General features: G+C 43.0%; 1 protein-coding gene and 1 non-coding gene across 5 annotated transcripts in view; both read left to right on the forward strand.

Annotated features, from left to right (window-relative positions):
- Nucleotides 1–2,583: 2,583 nt before the first annotated feature.
- Nucleotides 2,584–2,686, forward strand: LOC121453078. Its single transcript, XR_005974954.1, has one exon. It is a non-coding gene; the product is annotated as a U6 spliceosomal RNA (small nuclear RNA).
- Nucleotides 2,687–19,490: 16,804 nt separating this feature from the next.
- Atp11b (ATPase phospholipid transporting 11B (putative)) overlaps nt 19,491–22,568 on the forward strand; it is a 93,502-nt gene continuing 90,424 nt past the window's right edge. For all 4 annotated transcript variants that reach the window (XM_041658978.1, XM_041658975.1, XM_041658980.1 and 1 more), the window contains exon 1: nt 19,491–19,789. In XM_041658978.1, coding sequence (XP_041514912.1) covers nt 19,763–19,789 — 27 coding nt within the window. In that variant the 5' untranslated portion in view covers nt 19,491–19,762. The remainder of the gene's footprint in view (nt 19,790–22,568) is intronic.

A 22,568-nucleotide genomic window follows, 5' to 3' on the forward strand; every position in this document is an offset into this window, starting at 1 on the left:
ATTAAGAAAAAGCCCCTCACAGGTGTGCCCAGCCACTTGGGTTTTAGTTAATTTCAGATGTGATCAAGTTGACAACCAAGAATACCCATCACAGGAGTCAGCTTTCCACCATGGGGCTTCGGATACAGCCTTAAGTACCCATACCCACGGAGCCAGCTCACCCACCCTCATCAAACTGTGGATCTTCATGGCTACAAAAAGCTTGGCAACAGTTAAAAAACTTCTGACTGATCAATGATCAAAACTAATTCAAATCAAATGCAATGAATCTGAGGCATTTTTAGCAGATCTTGCCCGTGTTGCATCTCAGTTCCACTGCAGATTTGATCCTGAACACATGTATTCTCCCCTATTTGAAACATCATGCTAAGTCATGCCAATGTATCCTTCCAACTACCTCAGCTGGGTTTTAAACTATTAAATGTTGGGATGTAGACTGTCTCTTAGTATCCAGGCAACGTTATCAGCTCCTGTAGAAAAATAAGAGCTTAGCCCTAGAAAAGATCTAGACTTTCATATTTCCTAATTTTATTCTTCAGCGTAAGTATCAAATTGTTTTGTCTCTGCATTATATTATGCTAGAATCATTTTTTAAACTTCCATTTTAGTTGCTGACTTAAATTTCATTTAAAAAAATATCAAATAGCCAGGCGATGGTGGTGTGCGCCTTTAATCCCAGCACTCGGGGGCAGAGACAGGCGGATCTCTGTGAGTTCGAGACCAGCCTGGTCTACAAGAGCTAGTTCCAGGACAGGCTCCAAAGCCACAGAGAAACCCTGTCTGGAAAAAAAACCAAAAAAAAAAATATATCAAATAATTTTGGGTTAGGATGAGGAGAGAATTTCAGTGGCTCTCGACTAGAACTTAAGATTTGGCCTTTCTGTGTAGCTAATATGACAGCGCACATCAACAAGTGTAGTTTTAAAGGTACAAGGACTATGGAGGGGATGGGGTTAAGAGTGAGTGCTTACTCAGGGGACGTGAGTTCACTTCCTAGCTCCCATGTCAGGTGGCTGCTCACAACTCCCTGTAAGTTCAGCTCCAGAGAAACTGACACCCTCTTCTACTCTCCACCGGCACCTGCACGCCCATGCACACAGACCCACAGACATATGCATGCATACACATAACAGACAAATATTAAATAAATATTAAATAAAATCTTTTAATAAATGAACATGGAAATCAGGGTGTGATGGTAAGTGTCTGTCATTACCAAAACCAGAAATCAGGAGGCTAAAGCAGAAGATTTTAGGTTTGAACCCATCCTTGGTTACACAGTGAGGCTGTGTCTGAAAATACCAAAAAAAAAAAAAAAAAGAAAGAAAAGAAAAGAAAACAAAAACGAAAAAGTGGACAGAGGGTGATTAGTAAAGAGGAACACTATCCAACATTTTAAGAAAGTCTAAAGCATACCTAGAAATTCAGACACTAATACATCCTCCTTAAATTTATTTAAAATAATTCTGAGAAATAACATTATTTCTCAGCACAAGGTGGGACTGAGAATCTGGGGTTCTAGCTCCTACAGGAAATTCCAAAACAGAAGCTTGGTGTAGACACTGTGTGTGGAAAACCCATATCCCCATATCCATATCCACAGAATGGTGGCAACAGCTCACTCTAACCAGGAGGTTAAGTGTTCCGTAAGTGTCGGGGTCCGGTGCTAATGCAGACCCTCAATTATTTCTCTCAACTGGACCCTAACATAAACTGTTTTTCTCTGGATCAGCGTGGAGACACAGGAATAAAGACACAACTCACATGGCTTTATCAGGAGAGAGATTCTCAGTGGTCTCTCATGAAATCCTGAGTTCACATCCTGAAGAATTTTTTCGTTTATTCTCCAAATATTCTTAATACCATAACTTACCTGACAGTGAAATACATTAGCATTCTGTCTCCTAGGTAACCAGGTGAATGGCCTTTTGTCATGTCCACAACTATCTGTCTGCTCTGTATGTTATTACAAAGAAAGAATAAAAACATCCTGACCTTTTGTTAGGTTAGCGACAGCCTGCCTGGCAGGATATGTGACCCATCTCAAGTGTGGCCTATGGCTTGATGACTTGGCTGCCATGCCATATAGAAATATGGGCCTACAGGTAAGATTTAAAACAAGCAGTGTAGAAAGTGTAGAGATGAACCTACTCACGGGTTTTTGTTTTCTTTCGTTTGTTTTTGAGAAAAAGATAAATGTAAAAAAGCAGACAGAGAGATAAGACCTTGATAGCAGGCGGGCTTGAACCCTCCTGATTACTCAGCCAATGAGGAAGCGGAGAAAGGACCTGTGTCCAGAACGACAAAGGTTGTTCTTTGCACAGCTCACAACAAACTGCCTTACTCTCGCTGTTCTGAGGCCCTCGTGCTCTGATCGTGACATGAAGATCTCTGTTCTGCAGAGTACGACCTTTGGTCTTCCCGCTTGCTGGGATTGCACATGCACTGCCCTGTCGAGCAGGGTTTCCAAGGCAGTGCTTTCACATGAAAGATGGCGATTGTGACGGAAAATGTTAGCTGACCCTGAATGAGATCTCCTTCTTCTTAGAACAATTTTTACTCAAAATAAAAAGAAACCTGTGTTTGCTTTGGTAGCATGCCTACTAAAGTTGGAACGATACAAAGATGATTAGCATGGCCTCTGTGCAAAAAGGACATGCAAATTCATGAACTATTTCACTTTTTTCTAAAATATATAAAGAACTTTTTAAAAACTGGACATCAAGAAAACAAATAAACCTTTTCTCTCCCCAGGCTTTGTGGGAGCCTAGCCAGTTTGGATGTTCACCTTCCTAGATATGGACGGAGGGGGGAGGACCTAGGACTTAACACAGGGCAGGGAACCCGGACTGCTCTGTGGACTGGAGAGGGAGGGGGAGAGGAGTGAGGGGAGGGGGAGAAGGGTGGGAGGAGGGGGAGAAGGGTGGGAGGAGGGGGAGAAGGGTGGGAGGAGGGGAAGGGAAATGGGAGGCTGGGAGGAGGTGGAAACTTGTTTTTTGTTTATGTTTTTTTTTCTTCTTTTCGCAATAAAAAAAAAAGAAAACAAATAAAAAAATCAGGTGCGGATCTAAACAGAGCATTCTCTAAAGAGAAAACACAAATAGCTGAGAAGCACTCAAAGAAATGTTCAACATTCTTAGCCATCAGGAAAAAGCAAATCAAAACTACTTTGAGATTTCACCTTTCATCTCTGTGAGTCATCTCTCCAACCCCAGAACTTCTATTTTTATCTGGATAGTATTTCTCAGCCTTTCTTAAAGATGGTTATGACCATGTGCCTGAATTCTGGCCAAGAAATCATGGAACCCTTACATGGAAGTATAGAATACATTAACAGCTTCTCCCATAGGTGGTTATTCATTGTGCCTCCCTTCTCGGTCTCTAATTATCAGCCATGGTCTCTAGCTGTGACTTCGACCATTATTGACTGGAAACTTTGCCCTTTCCTTCCTAGAGCTTACCTGCCTTTCCTGTGGGAGTGAGGAGTATCTGCTCCTCCGAGCACCTGCTGATGGGGTCCCCAGATACACCAAGAAGCCACGATTCTATTGAGCATCATTGGAGCTGACTAGGTTCATAGCCTGCCCTTGCTAACTGGTCACCCCTCTGTAAGACTCGCTGTGGGACTGGAATCCAGCTCAGAACCTCAGCAAGCTTGAGGAACCTCACTGTCTCCTGGCTGACCTTCTTTCCAGGGTCTCAATGTGGTATGCCTTTCTTCAAAAACACATCTCTGTTTTGTAGTCCCTAAAATACTGCCAACTAGGAATTGTACACTCTATCTCTTCAAATCAAATCACCCTTGGCTACTGACCCCCACATAAGACAGTCTGAATTTGGTCATATGCCGCCTTGCCAATCCTCAAGCTGTTACACCTTCCGAACAGTAAGACACTCCATTACACTGTTGTTATACACTCCCCTACAGAGTAACAGGAGTATGCTGTTGTCAGTAGAGCCCTTCACATTTAGTTACATATCTGTCTTGACTCAAAATATCTGCTTTCCTAGTAAAGTCATTCTGTGATAGAAAGAAAAAGAAGTAGGGACAGAAAGCCTTTTTTTTTTTTTTTTTGAAAATTAGAATTCACCCTAGGAGTCCAGTTTAAGAGCACTAAGTTTTTATATGCACTGAAGCAAGTAAATTTGTTTTTGATTGATCATATAGACATAAAGGGGCTATACAACATCAACTAATTTCATTAGTGACAATGAAGAGCAGGCTTTAAATGTGACTTCCCAGGGATGGCTCACAAGGAAAGCTAGTCCAGCGAAGAGGGAAGTAGGAGAGCTTGCTACAATTTCATGCTCCACAATCGAGTGTGGAAATCCAATGGAGAAGTAAATTATTCTTTGCAAGTTTGCTACTGGAATTAAAGACACATGAGTAATGTGGAATTCGTAAGAGCAAAGGGTGCAAGTGCATTTGGGCTATTCATGCCGTCTCTGGCCAACCCTTCCAAGACTCTGCAAAAGAGAAGGAAGGGAAACATGAAATTGCCTAGGAACACATGAGTGTCTTGTGGGTGTTAAGGTAAAATCATTATTAATTCTGGAACCAGACAGAGAAGAGTAAGCAGCAGGGGGAAAAGGCTAGATTCCTTTGTGCCGATCCAACATGCACCCTGCCCTACAGGGAGACCTGCTCTTCCTTATTCTTCCGTAGAGTTAAACACTGATGCTTTCTGCCTTTTAAACTTGGGGTGTGCCTCGAGTACAGCAAGCAGGTGATGGTTTTCACTTGTCTGTCTCCCAGGAAAGTTTCATAGAGTCAGGGCCTAAGTGCAGTGTCTAGCATGGGGCCTGCCAATGTGATTTGAATGAATAAAGTAATTAATTTCATTCCATAAATGAGTACAAGTGAAGTCTAAATTTCCCAGAAAATGACACAGAAAGAAGCTGGTTATGGCAAAGCTAAAACCCACTTCGTTTGATCTTTTCTGCAAGACAAAAATATAGCAGGTCGAATCATCTCTCTGTGATTTTTAGAAGCATGTTATTTTAGGAATATGATTCACGGGGGGATAAAGACCACATTCGTGTAAAATGTCTGTGAGTGTTGTAAAGTTCTGTGGTATTTTGACTATTCCTTCTTTCTACTTGAAATCTGTATCTTGAAATCAATTCATATTATTTAGGGTTCTCCAGAGGGAATGCATGAATCATCTTTCTATCACCTATTATTTATTATCTATCCAACCATTATCTATCATTTGTATATCTTCCTGTCATCTGCTATCTGTCTATCTATCATTTAGCCAAAGAAATTTATTATAAGGGATTGGTTTATGTAATTTTTGAGACTGGTAAGTACAAGTCTACAGTATGAACCAGTCAGCAGAGAGCAAGGTGATACCATAAATTCCTAAGGCAGTCTACTGGAGAACTTCCTCCTGTTGCGAGGTCTTTCCCTTCCATTGTCTTCTATGCAAGTCTCACACTTATTGGACAGGCTTATCCAAACTGTACAGTGCAACCTGCTTTATTCCACCAATTAAAATGTTGATCTTTTTGACACTGACATCATGGGCAATTCATATGTTGAAAAAAAACAGACAAATGGCTGTGGGTTGTAGAGACTGTGTGTGTACTGATCATCTCTATTCGCCTCTGCCTAGAGCCATTGACCTTGATCTAGAACTGTTTCCGAGTGACTGGATGGGGCACACCTGTGTTGTGGAGGAAAACTACTTTATTTAAAGGTCACTCATGTCCAGGAATAAATGAGAAATTATGGGGGGGGAGGGACTTGGATCTGTAAAATTTTACCGCTACAAGGTGACTACAAGCATAATATCTGCTTCCTGTAGTAATGATATTATGCACAGCTGTTTAAAAGGTCTTAGTTTCAAAGATAAAAATGTTTAAAATAAAAAAGCTAAAAGTAAAAAATAAGAATGTTAAAAACAAAAAAAAATAAATAAAATGTTGATCTTGTCTAAAAACACCATTGAAGCAGCACTCAGATTCCCATTTGACCATTAAATACAAAAGGAACTGTGCCAGCATTCTTGTGGCAAGGTCTCTATAGACCATTTATTGTTTATCACTCTGCTTGGCAGTGTCTGAAGGAAACAACGAAGCTGGATAGTACTTGGGCATTAGGAAGCTCTCGTTTTAAGCATGTGACTGGTGTATTCTATTTTCATGCGCCTCAAAACTTCCACTTCCAATGTGAGATTAGAAATGACGTCAAAATAACAAACAGCCAAATTTTTAGTCATACTTTTGATGTATAGTACACCGGGGAAAACTATACATGGAGCTGGGCATGGTGTTGCATTCCTGTAATCTTAGCATTCAGAAGCAGAGGAAGGAAGACTGACAGGGGTTTGAAGCCATCCAGAACTACACAGTGAGACCCTGTCTTTAAATAAAAGATCCCAAAATATTATAAGGTCTTGCTATTCCTCTTGGTGGCCCACCAGAACTGGATGCTAAGACCTACTGATGAAGACAACACACACCTTGCTTTTTTAAGATGCAAAGAAATCACGCTGGAACTGAGCTGGGAGCTGCTTCCTTGCTGGTTAGCTTTCACAGTGGTGGAAGGTGCTATGCAGGCTGCTGGGGTAGAAAAGCAATCAATGGTCTTACCAAGTTGTGAGCCTTGCTAGCTCTATTACCAACCTGTACCATCTTGTCTAGATGTGCCCACTGGTACAACAGAGCCTAACTCTTAAGAGTGTAACCAACTATGAGCTGCACAACTCTTTGATTGGATTTGAAACCTATTCCACGAGGGGGAGAATTTATGGCTGGCACTCAGTCAAAACCTCACGGTTGAGGTGCGCTTAGGTCCCAAGAGTTGTTTAGCTAAATTGACATAGCGTCAAACGACTTTCTAAATATTTATGCTTACGTACATGGGCAATACTCCTGCTAGAGTTAATCGGAGAAGCTTCTCTTTGCAATGAACAGTGGCGAACGCAATGTGTCTACATGACCATTTAATGTACTGAGAATAAGTGTTGTGTGCTCAACTCCAAACAGGACATTAATCCCATCCCCTGTAAATTTTAGGCATCACTGCAGAAGCGAGAAATGACGTGGGAGCTGAAGATAAGAGAAGGGCAGTGAATCGCTATTGGGCTGGCTAATTTCGGCCAAGCTGATACAAACTAGAGTCACTTGGGCCCACAGAACGGAACTGAGAAAATGCCTCCATCCGATTGGCCAGTAGGCATATGTGGGTGGCGTTTTCCGGATTGTTAATTGATGTGGGAGGGCTCAGTCCACTGTCGGTGCCATTCCTGGGAAGGTGGACCCAGAACATACAGGAAAGGTAGTTGAACACAAGCCTAAGAGAAAACCAGGAAGCAGATTTGCTCCGTGCGTTCTACTTCTGCTCCTGTTTGAGTTCCGACCCTGACTTCTCGGAATGACCAGCCGTGATCAAGACATGTGTGCCAAATAAAGCCTTTCCTCTCCAAGTTGTTTTTGGGCAGGGCTTTATCACAGAAATAGGACGAAAGCTAGAACAGCTATCTGCTGGAGATGTGACTGCCGGTGTAGTCACGGTTCCACAGCAGCTGTGGCCGTCTGCAAAGGGCCCGCTAAGACTGCATACGTCGAGCATGATGGAGCCCTAACCCTTCTCTCACTGCTGAATCACGGGCTAATGATGGCTTCTGGAGGAGGGCAAGTCATTGTCTTCTGTCGTGGACCCACAACGCTGGGCTCCAGGGGTTAGTTTTAAACCTGATGGTCCTAGTTAAATGCAATAGGCCTCAAAATAAAAGGAAAAGATGGGGAGATGGGACTGGAATGTGAGGGGAAATAGGGACAGGAAGGAGATCAGAATAGGGAGGAGACTCAACAATGTTCTATACATACATATGAAATTGTTAAGGAACGCAGTAAATAAAGGTTGTTTTTGAGGAGAACTTACCACTAAAAATTAAAAAAAAAAAAGAACGTAGATTAAAGAAATACCTCTGAAGAAGCGGGGGTCGGGGGAGAATAAGTTTTCCGTTTGAATGTCAAGATAAAAATCAACACTGAGATAGATGCTCAAAGGGATTTTAAAGAAAGAAAAACGGCCTGCCATTGACGGATATTACAAACAGGAAGCATGGTAAAGAGATATGGCCGACCACAAAAATATAAATACGGGGGGCAGGGGGAGGTGGAGAAAGAAACTCAAGGCCCTGCTAATTGGTACACTGAAGAAAATGAAGAAATGTGGGGTTTCCAGCTCTGGTTTGTTTGGAGATGTTTGGCACTGTAACACAGTAGCACTACACAGAAGATTCAGCACATGTTCTCCTATGCCTAGGCCTATGCTCTTCAGGACACTATCGGGAAGCCTGACTGCTTGTGGGGTTTTTTACTCAGTGACAATGAGAGAAAGAGTTTAATGATGCCCCCCCCACTCCTGACATTTTCATTTAAAATAATGATATCTGCTTCTGATTTAATATGTAATTTTCTAAGAAGTTTACTAAATCGGACATGGTTTCACAGTCTCAAGTCTGAACAGAACTCTGACACAGTGATTTCTCCCATCTTCTTCACATATTCTATAAATATCAAATTCACTGGTAAATTCCAAAGTCGCTCTTACTAGTGAGCAGGTTGCCTCTCAGAGCCCATTTCGGCTGCAGGATGTCAATATGTGGGATGCATAAGAATGGTGCCCAGAAACCAGCTGCGTCCTCAGGGGCACTTTGCCTTCACTTGCCTCATCCTTCTTGAATGGCACAGCAAGCAGTTCCCAGCAAACAGCAGGTGCTCAATAAATGTGTTAAAAGCATGGCTATGCTCATACAAACATGGCGGCCTTCCACAGGAAAGAAGCAGGCGCTCACCACCTTGATCGTATCTCCCTGGTTACTAAAGCAAGTGGACCTTTCAGTGACTGGCTCTAAAAAGAGCAGAATGTCCACGATTTGGACATTTCTTAAAAAGACACTTCCCAGGTTCCCAAAGGAGAGGACAGTGTAATAAGGACAGAAGAGTCTTCCTTAGTCACCAGGCATGCACGTCGTGGATATAATACATATAGGTAAAACATTAATACACATGAAATGTATGAAATACTAAAAAATTAGTAGGACATTATTTACAAATGAAGTGAGATAAATATGAAATATGTACACATTACTTGTCCACGTTTTCTCCTGTTGGTGAAAGCATACACATACACATACTTAGAGGATCATCAAAAACTCTCAGCTTTTCTGTGATTTGGTTTTGTCCTTGTTGCTTTGTTTTGTTTTGAAGGTACCAGAGCTTGCACCCTGTGACTTAACACATCAAAGGTAAGAACCCTACCGTTGAACTGCAGTCCTAGCCCTGCTACGCTTGCTTTGTGCAGATAAGGTGCTATCTCCTGTCCTGCAGACAGGATGTCCCTTCTTGCGGTGTCATTGGGTGCATAGGTGCTCGTTACTAAGAAGCCCCAGCCCACACAGAGTCACCACATCTGAGCTGAACAATTGAGGAGGTGGTTAATGAACGGCAGGTCTTAAGTTAGAGGAAATAGATCTAAGGATTCTAAATTGATCTTCTTTGCCTTCTGTACTTACAATTTCCTACATGTAGGAATACTTTCTGAGCATTTTCTGGCAGCATTTTTTTTTTACCATATCCAAGATGGCAGGCATAAAAATATTTGGAGGTTAATAATCAAATTCTGAAGTAATGGCCTTTCAGGCTTTTAATTATAAACTTAAACTTAAAATATTTTTAAATGATGTATAAAATACATACATAATAATGAAGTACCAAATAACGTATTAATGCATGAATACATTGGATAATGTTTAAATCAGATCAAATCTACCATTTCTGTATGATGAAAACTCCAAAAATTTCTCTCAAGGGTTTGTAAATGTATATTCCTGTTATGCATTCTCACCCTACCATGCGACAGCACAACAGAACTTACTGCTTCTACCTCACTACAACTTAGAACCCACTGATCCTGAACTATGAACTTGAAAGCAAGGTTAACGGGATTATTCACCCGAGGAATGCACGCACAATGACCCGCATTTGCTAAACTCTTGGCATTCATTTGTTGGGTGAGCAAGTGGTGACAAGAAGAACGACAGTGGAGAGAGGGTGGATTCCGGACACCGGAACTGAATAGAGCAGAACGGCAATGGAGAGAGAGGGTGGATTCCGGACACCGGAACAGAATAGAGCAGAACCACAGTGGATTCCCAACACTGGACCTGAATAGAAAAGAATTTTACAAATAAGTCTTATGAAAATGTCAATTATAGACTGATTACAATGACAACTTTCCATTATATTCTACTAGTAGATATCTGAAGAGAAACCAATTACTCTCATCAGAAGTGTGACCGTAGATGGTCTATAGTGCTGGTGAGAAGGTTCAGCAGGTGGAAGCGCTTACTGCCAACCCTGGAGACCTCAGTTCAGTCCCTGGAGCCTACTTTGCAAGTGGAGAACTAACTCCCTCCAGGTGTCCTTTGACCTCCACTTGTGGGTGTGCGCACACACACACGCACACACGCAGAGAGATAGAGTCAATGAATATGTAATAAAAATTTAAGAACAAAGAACTCTGTGAAGTCTTTCATCAAATTAATATCTTATAGGAAGATGCCTTGTTCCATCTGGTCTTTCCTAGTGTGCCAACTTCTCTTACTCTCTGTGTGAACATCCAGTTTACCATTTCAGGGGATTTCTTTACTTCTCCACTGGTCACTTAAAAGTTTTTTTCTTTTCATAAAGCTGCCAAATATCTGAGCTCTTGATAAATGTCACACAATCCCTGCTCTATCGAATCTTTTCAGGGAGGAAGACAGGAAACTGAGCTCACAGTACACATGCACTGTGTGCAGTCCAAGGATGCACACCGAGGACTACGGAGATGCTTAATGGGTGACAGTGTACAGCAACCTGATGGGAAGCCTCAGTACTTGCCTGGGGCTACATCAAAGAAAGCCTCAGAAAAGGAGACTAAAAAGGATTTAAGACAATTTATACAGGAGAGATAACGAGAGTATTCGAATCAGAGGAGAATCTAGAAAGAGCCACTCCAAATAAATGTGCAACCTGTTATATATTCTTCCAAGAAACAAAGAGGAGTTTTGTATTATTTTCCCTAGGTTGGGCAAAGGCAACTTCTAAGCACAGAATCTTAAGCACATAAGTCCTCGGAGCTTATGCATGCTTTAATCCAACTCTGTTCAGAATCCTGACCTTCTCTGAAGGAGTCACTGAAGCTGACACTTAGCTGAGTAAGAAGGGAGGGGATAATAGAACAGATTTCCAGAGGATGCGTGCAGCACCAGAAACAACTGAAGGTGTTTGAGCCAAGAGTGGAGACTCATGGGGCCAGCTGTCTCTCCCCGTTCTGTAAAGAGACAATTCTAAAGATGATCTCATGCGGTCTATCGAAGATCTTTCCTCAGGTGAGAGCCGTGCCAGGACTCAGCCACAGGCAGGCAGGCACAGACAGTTTGTCAGGCTGATTTCAGGCAATTGCTATGCCCAAGGGTTTCTCCTGCTCTTACCCTGGTCCACTGCTGTGTAACGACTCTTTCTATGGAGATATGTCTCATCTCTCACTCTCCTCTCTCTCTCTCATGGCTTCTCCTCCTGCTTACAGTTTTCTTGCTCTAGCACCGAAGTCTCCTTTAGTCTAAACCATCCCAGCACAGTCCTCAGCTCACACCTTCTAATCCCACCTCACCTCCCACCCCTGAGCAGTAAGGAATCAGCTGGCTATCTGCTTATCGTCCAGGGCCACAGAGGATCCAGGCATCATACTTTGATTTGAAAGATGCCCCACACATGCAACACACACACACACACACACACACACACACACACACTTACTTCTCACTGATAAACTGTAGCCAAAGCTAGATATTCAGTTTAAGCCCGTCAACAAATAGTTGCTCTTCCTGTTCTCAGACAGAAGTCTTTATGAACCAACTAGTATTTCCTAATTCCCAACATCCGACTCATCTTCCTCGAAACCTTGAGGGTGTAAACTGTGACTCACTTTCCCCCCCCTCACATTTTCTCCCTTCATGGTCTTCCTTTCCTAGCTACAGGCTTAACTCATCATTTTGTTTTCTTTTAATCAACTGTCTTCTCATAACATTATTCTTATAAATTAACACTTAGAGTTATTGTAAAGAAGGAAAAGCTTGTAATTATGACAGAAACAAATGGAATCATGTGATCTTTAGACTTCATGATCCAGGGCTCTCTAATCTGAAGACCAATCTTTATCATCTGTACTCGTAAATGTCGGTTGGATTTTCCTTTGTTCTTTCTATTCAGGAAGATTGAAGGTCACTTATTAAATGTGAGTAGTGCCGCAAACCACAAATAAAGGCAATCGTCGATCAAACGAAAGCCGAGAGCAGGCAAAGCAATAAATTGAGGTAACAAATTACAAATGTACACCATCTGAGTCGTCACTGTAGTTACAAACCACCAAAACAGCAATGACAGGAAGCACACTGACTTACAAAATTCAAGATACCCACAAGATTGCAAAACAAACAAGTTACTCAAATAGTGGTGTAGTTCTTTGTGTCGTCAATGAATTTCTGCAGGTATCTGGTATGAGGACAGTTGAGAAAAGGGAATATTTTCATCATCCCTTCCACCCCGCCACATACACAGTTATGGGATCCTCGGGCCACTTCTCTTACAGTCCCTGTACTTAGGACTCTGTGTGACTCCGTGCTGCAGGCCTGTGACAGTAACAGGAAGAACCACAAGAGTAGCAAAGAGTGCATTTCAATAGCGTTTCTAAGACCTAAAAGTAAGACCTAGATCTTGAGATATAGGGTATCATGTCCAGGAAATCCTCCATCAACACCTCTTCTTTCAACTGAGTATTTAAGTCTGGCAAAGCAGAGCAAATTCATTTGCTCCAGTGGGTGAACTACAGGTATAGTAAAGTATAGTACTGTTTGGTAAAATTTAAGGCAGCTGAAGATATTTGTGTACTTATTCAAAATATTTTTCCTTAGAAAACAATTTTAGCCCAGAAAAAAAAAAAACTATGTAACAATTGCTAGAAAACTTTTACTTGATGAGTCATTTTAATAAAAAAAAAAAACCCAGACAAACAAAAACCAAAAACAAAAAATAAAAACAAAAAAAGCCGGTCGGTGGTAGTGCACGCCTTTAATCCCAGCACTTGGGAGGCAGAGGCAGGCAGATCTCTGTGAGTTCAAGGCCAGCCTGGTCTACAAGAGCTAGTTCCAGGACAGGCTCCAAAACCACAGAGAAACCCTGTCTCGAAAAACAAAAAACAAAAAACAAAAAAAAACAAACAAAAAAAACATAAAACCCAAAACCAAAAACTATGTAAATTGAGGCAAAAAAAAAAAAAAGTGCCTTGTGATGCCCGAATAACAAGCTGTTGCAGAAGCGCTGCCTTCGGAAGATTGTTTGGTGGCCTCAACTGTGATAGCTGAAAATTAAGTGCTGGAGGCAGTCTCAACAAATTACAAATTCCCCTTTTGCTGCATTTAATTTAATTCCACGGGAACTGTTGTTAGAAACTCACCATAGTTCCTTCTCTAAGCAAACGTGCAGAAACCAAAGTCACTAGGGCTTTTTTCATTCTGTTTTTGGTTTTCCTTTGTTTGAATAAATCATAGAATGCCATAGCCAGTGAGTCCAAAATTTAAATCAAGTTATTAAAGGGCAACTTAAAGTTAGGAAGAAATGAAGTAGAAATACATTTGTTTTCCTGTTTTCTTGCCTTTTAAGAAGTCATTTTTATGAATTCTAATTCTCATAGTGGCTTTGAATCTCAGTTAGATATTTACACAAATAGTCCAAAAAGTTGAAACTGAGTTCATAGCTCATAGCTCATTACAGATTTCTGAGGACTTCTCAGGGTGTCATATGGCAATACTTCTCCTGAGAAAATGTAACACACACACCACCTCACCCCAGATAGGGAGGCCAGGAAAGACCAAAGTACTACGGAAGTCCGATCTGGTGAATCAGTGACTTTTATTGGGGTTACTTACAGAAGTATGGATGAAGGTTTACTTAGAGAAGCAGAAATAACTCAAGGACAGCTGCATCACCAAAGTCTACCCCAGCATAAGAAAAAGCACACAAAGCTGGGACCTGGAGCACACTACACAGTCTGCAGGGACCTCAGCAGAGTAGAGACTGTCCTTCCCAGGCGCCTCAGCTGGCCTAAGCCTCTTCCAGGTGTCTAGTTTCAGCCTCAGCTTGTCCGAGAGTGACTCCCAGCAGTCCTTTTTGCTTACTCTTGGGAGGGAGGGGCCTAGTGAATCTAGTTAGTTTCAGGGACTCCCTGAAGCTATTTTGAGTTGCTTACCATCTGTCCTAAAGGGCTTCCAGGGTATAATGCTTCGATCTCAGAGGAAACTGATGCACAGCACATGGAAAGAAAACTAGTAGTGCACGCTGTCCTGGAGCATCACAATGTGTCTAACCCTAGGCAGGTCCAGAAAAGTTTGCCTCATTCCTTTTATCTCTGTGCAGAGTCTGGTCTAGAACTCTTGAAAAATTATTAGTCCGAGAGAATTTATTTCCAAGTGGACTATTTTATAATCTCTTTCTTATTTGCATATTTATTTATTTATTTATTTAGTGTGTGTGTGTGTGTGTGTGTGTGTATGTGTGTGTGTGTATATGTGTGTGTGCGGTGTGAGCACACTTGAACCACGATGCATGCCTGGAGGTTAGAGGGCACTTCGCAGTGGTCAGTTCTCTTTTTCCTTTATGTGGGCTCTTGGGATTCAAGTCAGGTCATCAGTACCTTTACTCTCAGAACCATCTGTCAAACTTGGATTTGTGATTTCAAGGAAAACTATAAGTTTCCCTTTTCAAAAGTAAGATTTAAAAAGATTTCCTAGCATATTAAAGAATCTGTTAATATAGAAATAATTGAGGCAACATACTAGGTAGGCTCAGTGTCCTTCATGGAAGAATGACCCAAGAAGATTCAGGGAGGCACACTGTAGAAATTGCCCTTGACCTTAAAGGATGGAGACCATTGGTCTCCCATAGCTTGGGATCTACTTACGTCACTTGCTATGCTTTACTCTATATTGTTTTGATATTATGAATCTAGATAATTTTTTCCTTGATTACTCAGTCATTGGTCTACTGATTCCCTGAACAGATTGGATATTCTTTAGACACCATGAGTACCAAAATGAATTAACGCTGACTTTCAACCTAACAAGCTCACAACCAAGAAAATCTGTACAAGAATATCTTTGTCTGTTATACCTAAGAATGCTTGTCATACCAAGTTAGAAGATATTTGGCATTTTTTTCCCCTGAGAATGAACACATCTAACAAACATAGCTAGCACATAATTTTGCACATGAATATGAAGGAACCATATTTATCATTAATGTAGTGGCCGTTAAATGACACTGATAATCACTGTCTTGGAGTGTCTGTCACCTCATTGGAATCGCTCAAGTTTCAGGTTTCCAGGACACTCCTGCACAGCAGCCAGCTTTATTTCTGACCCTTTGCCAGTCCAGCACTTTCTATGCAGTGCTTCATTCTGGCAGTGCGTAGTTTCCTGTCGGGCCTCCCTCTCCGCCTCCAGTATACCCCATAAAATGTTTGTGCATCAACACTCTAGAGAAAATTCCCTGTCTTCTTATTTAGAAGACTCCGGGATTTCCTCATTGTTCTGAGTGAGTTGAGCGACTGCCATCTTGGGGCGCTCAACTTTGCCTACTTGCAAAACATCATCACCTCAGCTGGGCTCATTGGCTGTTTCCACCTCAGAAGCGGTTGAAGAGGACCGGAAGACCTTATCCTGAGCATCCAGCTGCTCCCTTCTTGTCACCTACAACTCTGTCTCATTTGCACGCGGGCTCTGGGAGAGCTAGAGTAGACAAGAGAAGATTAGAGAGCAGGCTCCCTCCACACGGCAACCTGAGAAGCTCTTATCCCTACTTTATTCTCCCATTTCAAATTCAGTTTAAATTCAGATGTGGTCCAGTGGTAAAATGCTTGCCTAGAGTCCTAGATATATAAGTAATTAGTTTTTCGAGACAGGGTTTCTCTGTAGCTTTGGAGCCTGTCCTGGAACTAGCTCTTGTAGACCAGGCTGGTCTCGAACTCACAGAGATCTGCCTGCCTCTGCCTCCCAAGTGCTGGGATTAAAGGGGTGTGCCACCACCGCCTGCCCGGCTCTAGATAAATAAGTAAATGATCTGTGATAGCTTTTTCCTGAAACCCTCCCCAACTGCTAGTGCTTGCATCGGTTTTCTGGAATCATTGGCTAATCATCAGGGTAGTACTTCAGGACTGATGGTTCCTTGACTGACTTGCTCCTGTGACTTCTCTTTCCATCTGGACTATAAACTCACCCAGAGCAGAGGGGTCACTCTAACGTGGGCTTTGTGCCATTCACAGTTTTAGGTGGTCTTCACACAACCATCTGATGCTGGAACACTGAAGAAACAGCTGTGGAATAAATGAATACTACTAACTCCAGACATTTTCATTTTATACCTGATGCCTGCCTTCTTCAGTTGTGTGCCCCCACCCCCAAACCTTCCCAACCACTAGCAACAGGATGAAATTCCATTTTGTATTGTGTGAAGGCATGTGTGTATATGTATACACATACTACTGAAATCAAGATTTCACACAGCAGATATTACTTATATTGTCCTATATTTCCCAATGTTTTAATTAATTAATTAATTGATGTTTTAAAAAGAAACAAATAACAACAAAATACCTATAAGGGTTAGCAAGATGGCTCAGCAATAGAGGCACCTACTGCCAAGCCTGATGTCCTGAGCTCAATCCCTGGGCCCCACACGGTGGGGGAAAAGAACTGATCTCTGAAAATTTTTCTCTGCCCTCCACACACCCACCATGGCACACACTCCTACCTCCACTTGATGTGGGAGTCCCCTCTGTGTGTTGTGATCACCATCAATGAATAAAGAAACTGCCTTGGCCTGTTGATAGGGAAGAACTTAGGCAGAGGGGGACTGGACTGAATACTGGGGGAAAGGGCAGAGTCAGAGAGACGCCATGGATCCGCTGCTAGAGATGTGCTGAAAACTTTGCTGGTAGGCCACGACCTCGTGGTGATACACAGGTTAATGGAGATGGGTTAAATTAAGATGTAAGAGTTGGCCAATAAGAAGTTAGAGCTAATGGGCCGAGCAGTGTTTTAAATAATACAGTTTCTGCATAGTTATTTCAGGGCTAAGCTAGCCGGGGCGGCAGGGACAAACAAGTGGCCCCCGCCCTGCAACATTCAATAAATAAATTAAATGAAAAAAAAAGCCACCGATAATTATACATGTAGAGGATTTTTACCACCAGACTTCCCACAGGGCAGGAAACCCTGACTGCTCTTAGGACCAGAGAGGGAGGGCAAGAGGAAGTGGGGGGAGTGGGAGGGAAATGGGAGGAGGGGAGGAGGTGGAAATTTTTTTAATAAATAAATAAAATAAAAAAGCTCATAAAGAACAATTACATATTTTCCTATCATTATATTATATTTACAAAAATTTGATAATAGTAAAAATAAAATATTGAATTTAGAACTTTAAAAAAAGAATAATAACTATAGTATAAAAATACTCTCCTGGTTTACGGTCCTGGTAGAAAATGTTCAGAGCAAAATGCTGCTATATTGCTGGGTTTTTTCGTGCCTGAGAACTGAACTTTCATTATGGCCTTCACATGCTTGAGTTGCTCTACCGTGTTGCCTCATAACACCTAGAATCAACTCCTTCCTGATTTCCCACCCCCTTGCCTACTTCTACTTTAGAAAATTGGAACCCAGGTCAACAATGACACATACAGTATCTCTAGATAGCTGGTTCACGGGTCGTCCAGGCCAATTTTGGTGGCATACACATAAGAATTTCCAGGCCTAATTTATAACCAAATCTCTTGGAAATGAAATATGAAAAATAAGCTTGTTGGGGATACAGTTTAAAAACACATGTTCTATTGCCTGGCGATCCATAATCTGAATCACAACTTTGCCATATTATTTAACCTGAGTTTCCATTTCTCCATTCACACGACGGTGATAACATGTACTTCAAAGAACTGATGGATAAATTAGAATATGCGGTAGACTTTGATGCAGTAGGTTCTGGTACGCTCTTAGGAACAGAACTATCACCTATTCTCTTTAATAAACACACCCGTACTTCATGCTGCTTTGATAAAGTAAGGCTCAGTCATTGGAACAAAAATAAGGTTACTTTTTCTCTTTTGAAGTTGAATAATATTATAGGCCATAGATACTGGAAAGAAAGGTTAGAGCCGGGTTATATAAGGAATTCCTGCTGAAACCGATTGATTTGTCTAATCAAGGTAGCTTAGATTAAGGTGTTATTAATTCAGTGTTATTTTTCAGTTTACAAACGTCTGATGCTGAAGTATTTTGACTTGGGAAAAAAGAAAGCACGTTGTGTAGACACATGGACAGAAGACGTCCAGGTAGCTGCGCTTGAACAGCATAAACTCGTTCTAGTTGCTTGTCTGTTCCTTCTTACCAGTTACCCACAGCCTTGTTAGCGAAGTCACTTCCAGGGTAGTTTTCATTACATGTGTGGCGATTAGGGGGAATTAGCTTTCCACAGAAAGCTTTTGTAGTATCCTTTGCAGTTTAGCTCAGCAGGACAGGACCTCAGGAATACCCCCAGAAACCAAGGCGCAGGCTGGATTCTCAAAGAGAAATCTCAACCTTTCTCCGGGTATGAAAAACCAGCTGCGGTCACTCCTGAGTTATGTGTGAAGCAATTACATGCCTTTGACATTTTTCTTGAAATAATATTTCCACCAATTCTTTGAGAATTTTATACAATTTATTTTGATCATATTTATCTCCCAAAAGAAAGCCTGTGACAATTTCATGGTTTCTGGAAACGAACCTTCTGGTCCCATTCTCTGGTGCGGATGCGTGTTGGGGGACAGACCTGCAACAGGGCAGAGCCGGAGAACTGCCTGCTCAACTCCCGGGTGAGAGGAGTGCGGCAGCCTCGCCCGCCGGCTGACCGGGACTCGGGAAAGGCTCCGAGCGCCGGCGGGCGCAGCTGCGCTCGCGACCATGCTTTCGTCACACACCAGGTACCCAAAAGGAGAAAGGCAAACCCTCCCGGAAACGGCGAAAGGAGGACCGCGAAGAGAGAGCGTAGAGGGAGGGCCCACGGCAGGTGAGGCTGGGACGCAAGGTTTGGGGGCGGGGCCACGGCGGGCGAGAGTGGGGGGGGGGGTGGGGGGGAGGAAAGCAAGGCTTGGGGGCGGGGCCACGGCGGGCTGGGGGGGGGGAGGAAAGCAAGGCTTGGGGGCGGGGCCACGGCGGGCGAGGGTGGGACGCAACGCATGGGGGCTGGGCCACGGCAGGTGAGGCTGGGACGCAAAGCTTCGGGGCGGGGCCACGGTGAAAAGGGGTGGGACGTGGGGGCGGGGCCATGGCCCGCGAGGGCGGGGCGCGGGGTTTGGGGGCGGGGCCATGGCGGCGAGGGCGGGGCGGCGCTGTGGGGGCGGCGGTGCTTCGGGTGACAACGGTCAGAGATGAAGGTGGCCGCGGCGCAGCGGGAAGCTCAGCTTCACGGAGCGCGGTTGGCAGCCAGGCCGCGCCTGTAGGACCCCCGGGCCGGGGTGACGGGATGGGGACCCGACTCGGGTAGTGAGACGCCTGCGAGCGGAACTTCAGCCGGAGGGGCTCGCCTGCTCCGGTCAGACTCGGCGACCTCCTCCACCTGCTGCCGCTGGGCCCCGCGTCCGGCGGGCCACGACGGCGTCGGCGACGGCGGGGGCATGTGGCGCTGGGTCCGGCAGCAGCTGGTGAGTGAGGGCTGGGGCCGGGCGGCGCGGGCTAGGCCGCGGCGGGGGCGCGCGTCTCTCACTCGGCCCGGGCTCCCCGCCGCTCGGGGATGCGCTGCTGCCTGCGGCCGCTGCGGGTCGCGAGCGGCGCGGGTCCCGGGGAGACTGAGGCAGCGGCGCGGGGCAGGGGTCAGGCGGCCCTTCTAGACCCAGAACTAGGCTCGTGCAGGTTCCGAGGAGGTCTGAGTCCTCTCGGCCTCCTGGCGGAAGCCAGCCCTGGGCCTAGGAGGGAGGAGCGCCGGAAGGTCCTCACCGCACACCCCTGCAACTTCTCTGTGACTCTGTCACCCCTCCTCAAGGCGGTTAGAATGCACGGGGCTGGAACCATTGGGTAGTTGACTCTTGAACGTTACTGGGTTACCTGGAGCAAGAAAGAGAAAACCTCAGGGTGACTTAAGTGTCTAAAAATGGTCACCTTTCCCAGAAATGATTCACGGATGAAAACCTCTCATGCCTCCTGGCACCTGCAGCCCAGGAAATACAACGCGTAGGCCACGGTGACAGACTAGACATCAGTCAGTTCAGTGCGAGGAACGCTAACCTATATACTTTTAAAATTTCAATGCCACATCAACTGCAGATTTCAAGGCAGTGATACATCTTAGCGAGGCAGAAACTTACTGCTTTGAGACCAAAATATTCATACTTCTCTTCCCCTGCGCTGGAACAGCTTTTCAAGTAAAAACTAACAAGTATGTATTTCAGTCAAGTCTCTTGTTTATTTTACAGTGGGCAATCCTTCTTAAATAAAGCAGTCTCAGAAATAACCCTAGAACTGCCTGCCACTCCCTCCTACAAATGGTGGGGCTTTATTTTTAGCAACTGTTGCAAATTGAAGTATTCCAGGTTTATTGGGAATCCAAACTAATGATGTCATTTGATCCACTCTGTTGGCTGCCTTGATTTCCTTTCGGTAAGCCGGAAGTACAGTACGGAAGATAATTATTCCAAATCCATGTGCCTTTTGATTTCCCAGACTTCGTGTGATCGCCTGGCTTAACACAGTTTGTCTGATGTTTTGTGTTGCAGGAAGATCATTTTTAAGTGGGTCTCTTCAAGTATTTCCCAGTATGATAAGACAGAGTGTCTCAGGGTGAGGTACTTGTGTTAGCTCGACAGAAATCTGGTAATGTTGGGGAATATGCCTTTAAATGTTCACAGCCGAAGGAAGAACCAGAAGCTCTGTGATCATTTACAAATCAGCTGTCTTACTGGACTGAATAACAAAACAAGTTGAACAAGTTACCCTGCATTAAAACAAAAAAACGCTATCTCTGATGTTTAGCTGCCTGTCTCTGGTTTTTTTTTGAAGACAGTCAGGTCTTCAAGACCTGTGCCAAAGCAGGACTTTGCATTGCAGGCTAAGTTTGTGTAATTACTTAAATGACAAATTTAGGACAGTGTGTACAGAGTAGTGAAAATATTTTACACCGACTCAGTAATAAATGGCCATTCTAGTTGCTACACCCATAATTCAGTTCAAAAAGTCTAGATTATTCTAATAAGTGCTCCCTGGGTTGAGTCACAAGCAGGAGGTTAATTGTAAACTTTATAAATGGAAAAATTTGAGGAAATCGATAAATCAGAAGAACAGATTGTTTTGCATTTACAGAACACTATATGAATCCTGACTTCAACTAATACTTGAACCAAAAAGGATAGTTTTGTTTTTAAATTTCTTATTACTGCTTATTGTGTGTGTAAATAAGTAAGTCAGGACAACTTGTGGGAGACATTTCTTTCCTAACCTGTGGGTCCCAGGAGTACAACTCAGGTCCTCAGGCTTGGTGGCACTCTCATTTGCCTCCTGAGACATCTCACTTACCTTTCTGTCATTTTATTACAGAGACAATTCTATGTTCTACTTATTTATTTGCAATTGAAAAATGATTGATTTCTTACCTCTATAAAATATTTTTCTGCCTGACATGATGAAAAATCATGACAAAATCTGGTATTTTCCCTTAATGAAAATAGTGAATTTCATATTATTATTTCACACCAATTTTCAAATTATTTATGCTAAAAGTTATTGTGTTATTACATATTTCTGGTATATTTTGTGTTCATAGTGTATCCTTTTTCAATAACATTTTTCAATAACTATTATATTATTAACAGCATCTCAGTTATAATAACATAGGACCTTTAGGTGCCTGGTATATTATTATTATCATTGTTAGTAATTATTATCTTGCCAGTACTGGCAGTCAAACCACTTTATGCATGCTAGTGGTAGCTGTTGACCACATGCAGTCATTAAAATTTTAAATTTATGTCAGAGAATGTTTTCTTTTTTTTTTTTTTGTTTTGTTTTGTTTTTCAAGACAGGGTTTCTCTGTGTAGCCCTGACTGTCCTGAAACTCACTCTATAGACCAGGCTGGCGTTGAACTCACAAAGATCCTCCTACCTCTGCCTCCCAAGTGCTGGGATTAAAGGCATGCACCACCACTGCCTGGCTGAGAAGAATGTTTTCAATAGCATATTTATGCATACAATGCTGATTTCTACTTTTAAACAAAAGTCCTTGTCAGGAAATAGATAGTATAAGGGTTCTTTATAGGACAACATAGCTCATGTTTTCACAGAGCTGCTGTGTAGGTATATGCTAAACCTGGCGATGGATGTGGAAGCCATGATGAGGCTTCTACTCATGACATTCTCAGCATCCTATGTTGAGTGTAGGCTTAGTGTGGAGTGTGTTTTATGAATTGAGGAGGAAATAATATTATTTCTGTA

This window comes from Microtus oregoni, unplaced genomic scaffold, assembly GCF_018167655.1.
Source record: "Microtus oregoni isolate MIOR12 unplaced genomic scaffold, Mior012 000010F_ref0000083, whole genome shotgun sequence".
In the NCBI taxonomy this organism is placed as follows: Eukaryota; Metazoa; Chordata; class Mammalia; order Rodentia; family Cricetidae; genus Microtus; species Microtus oregoni.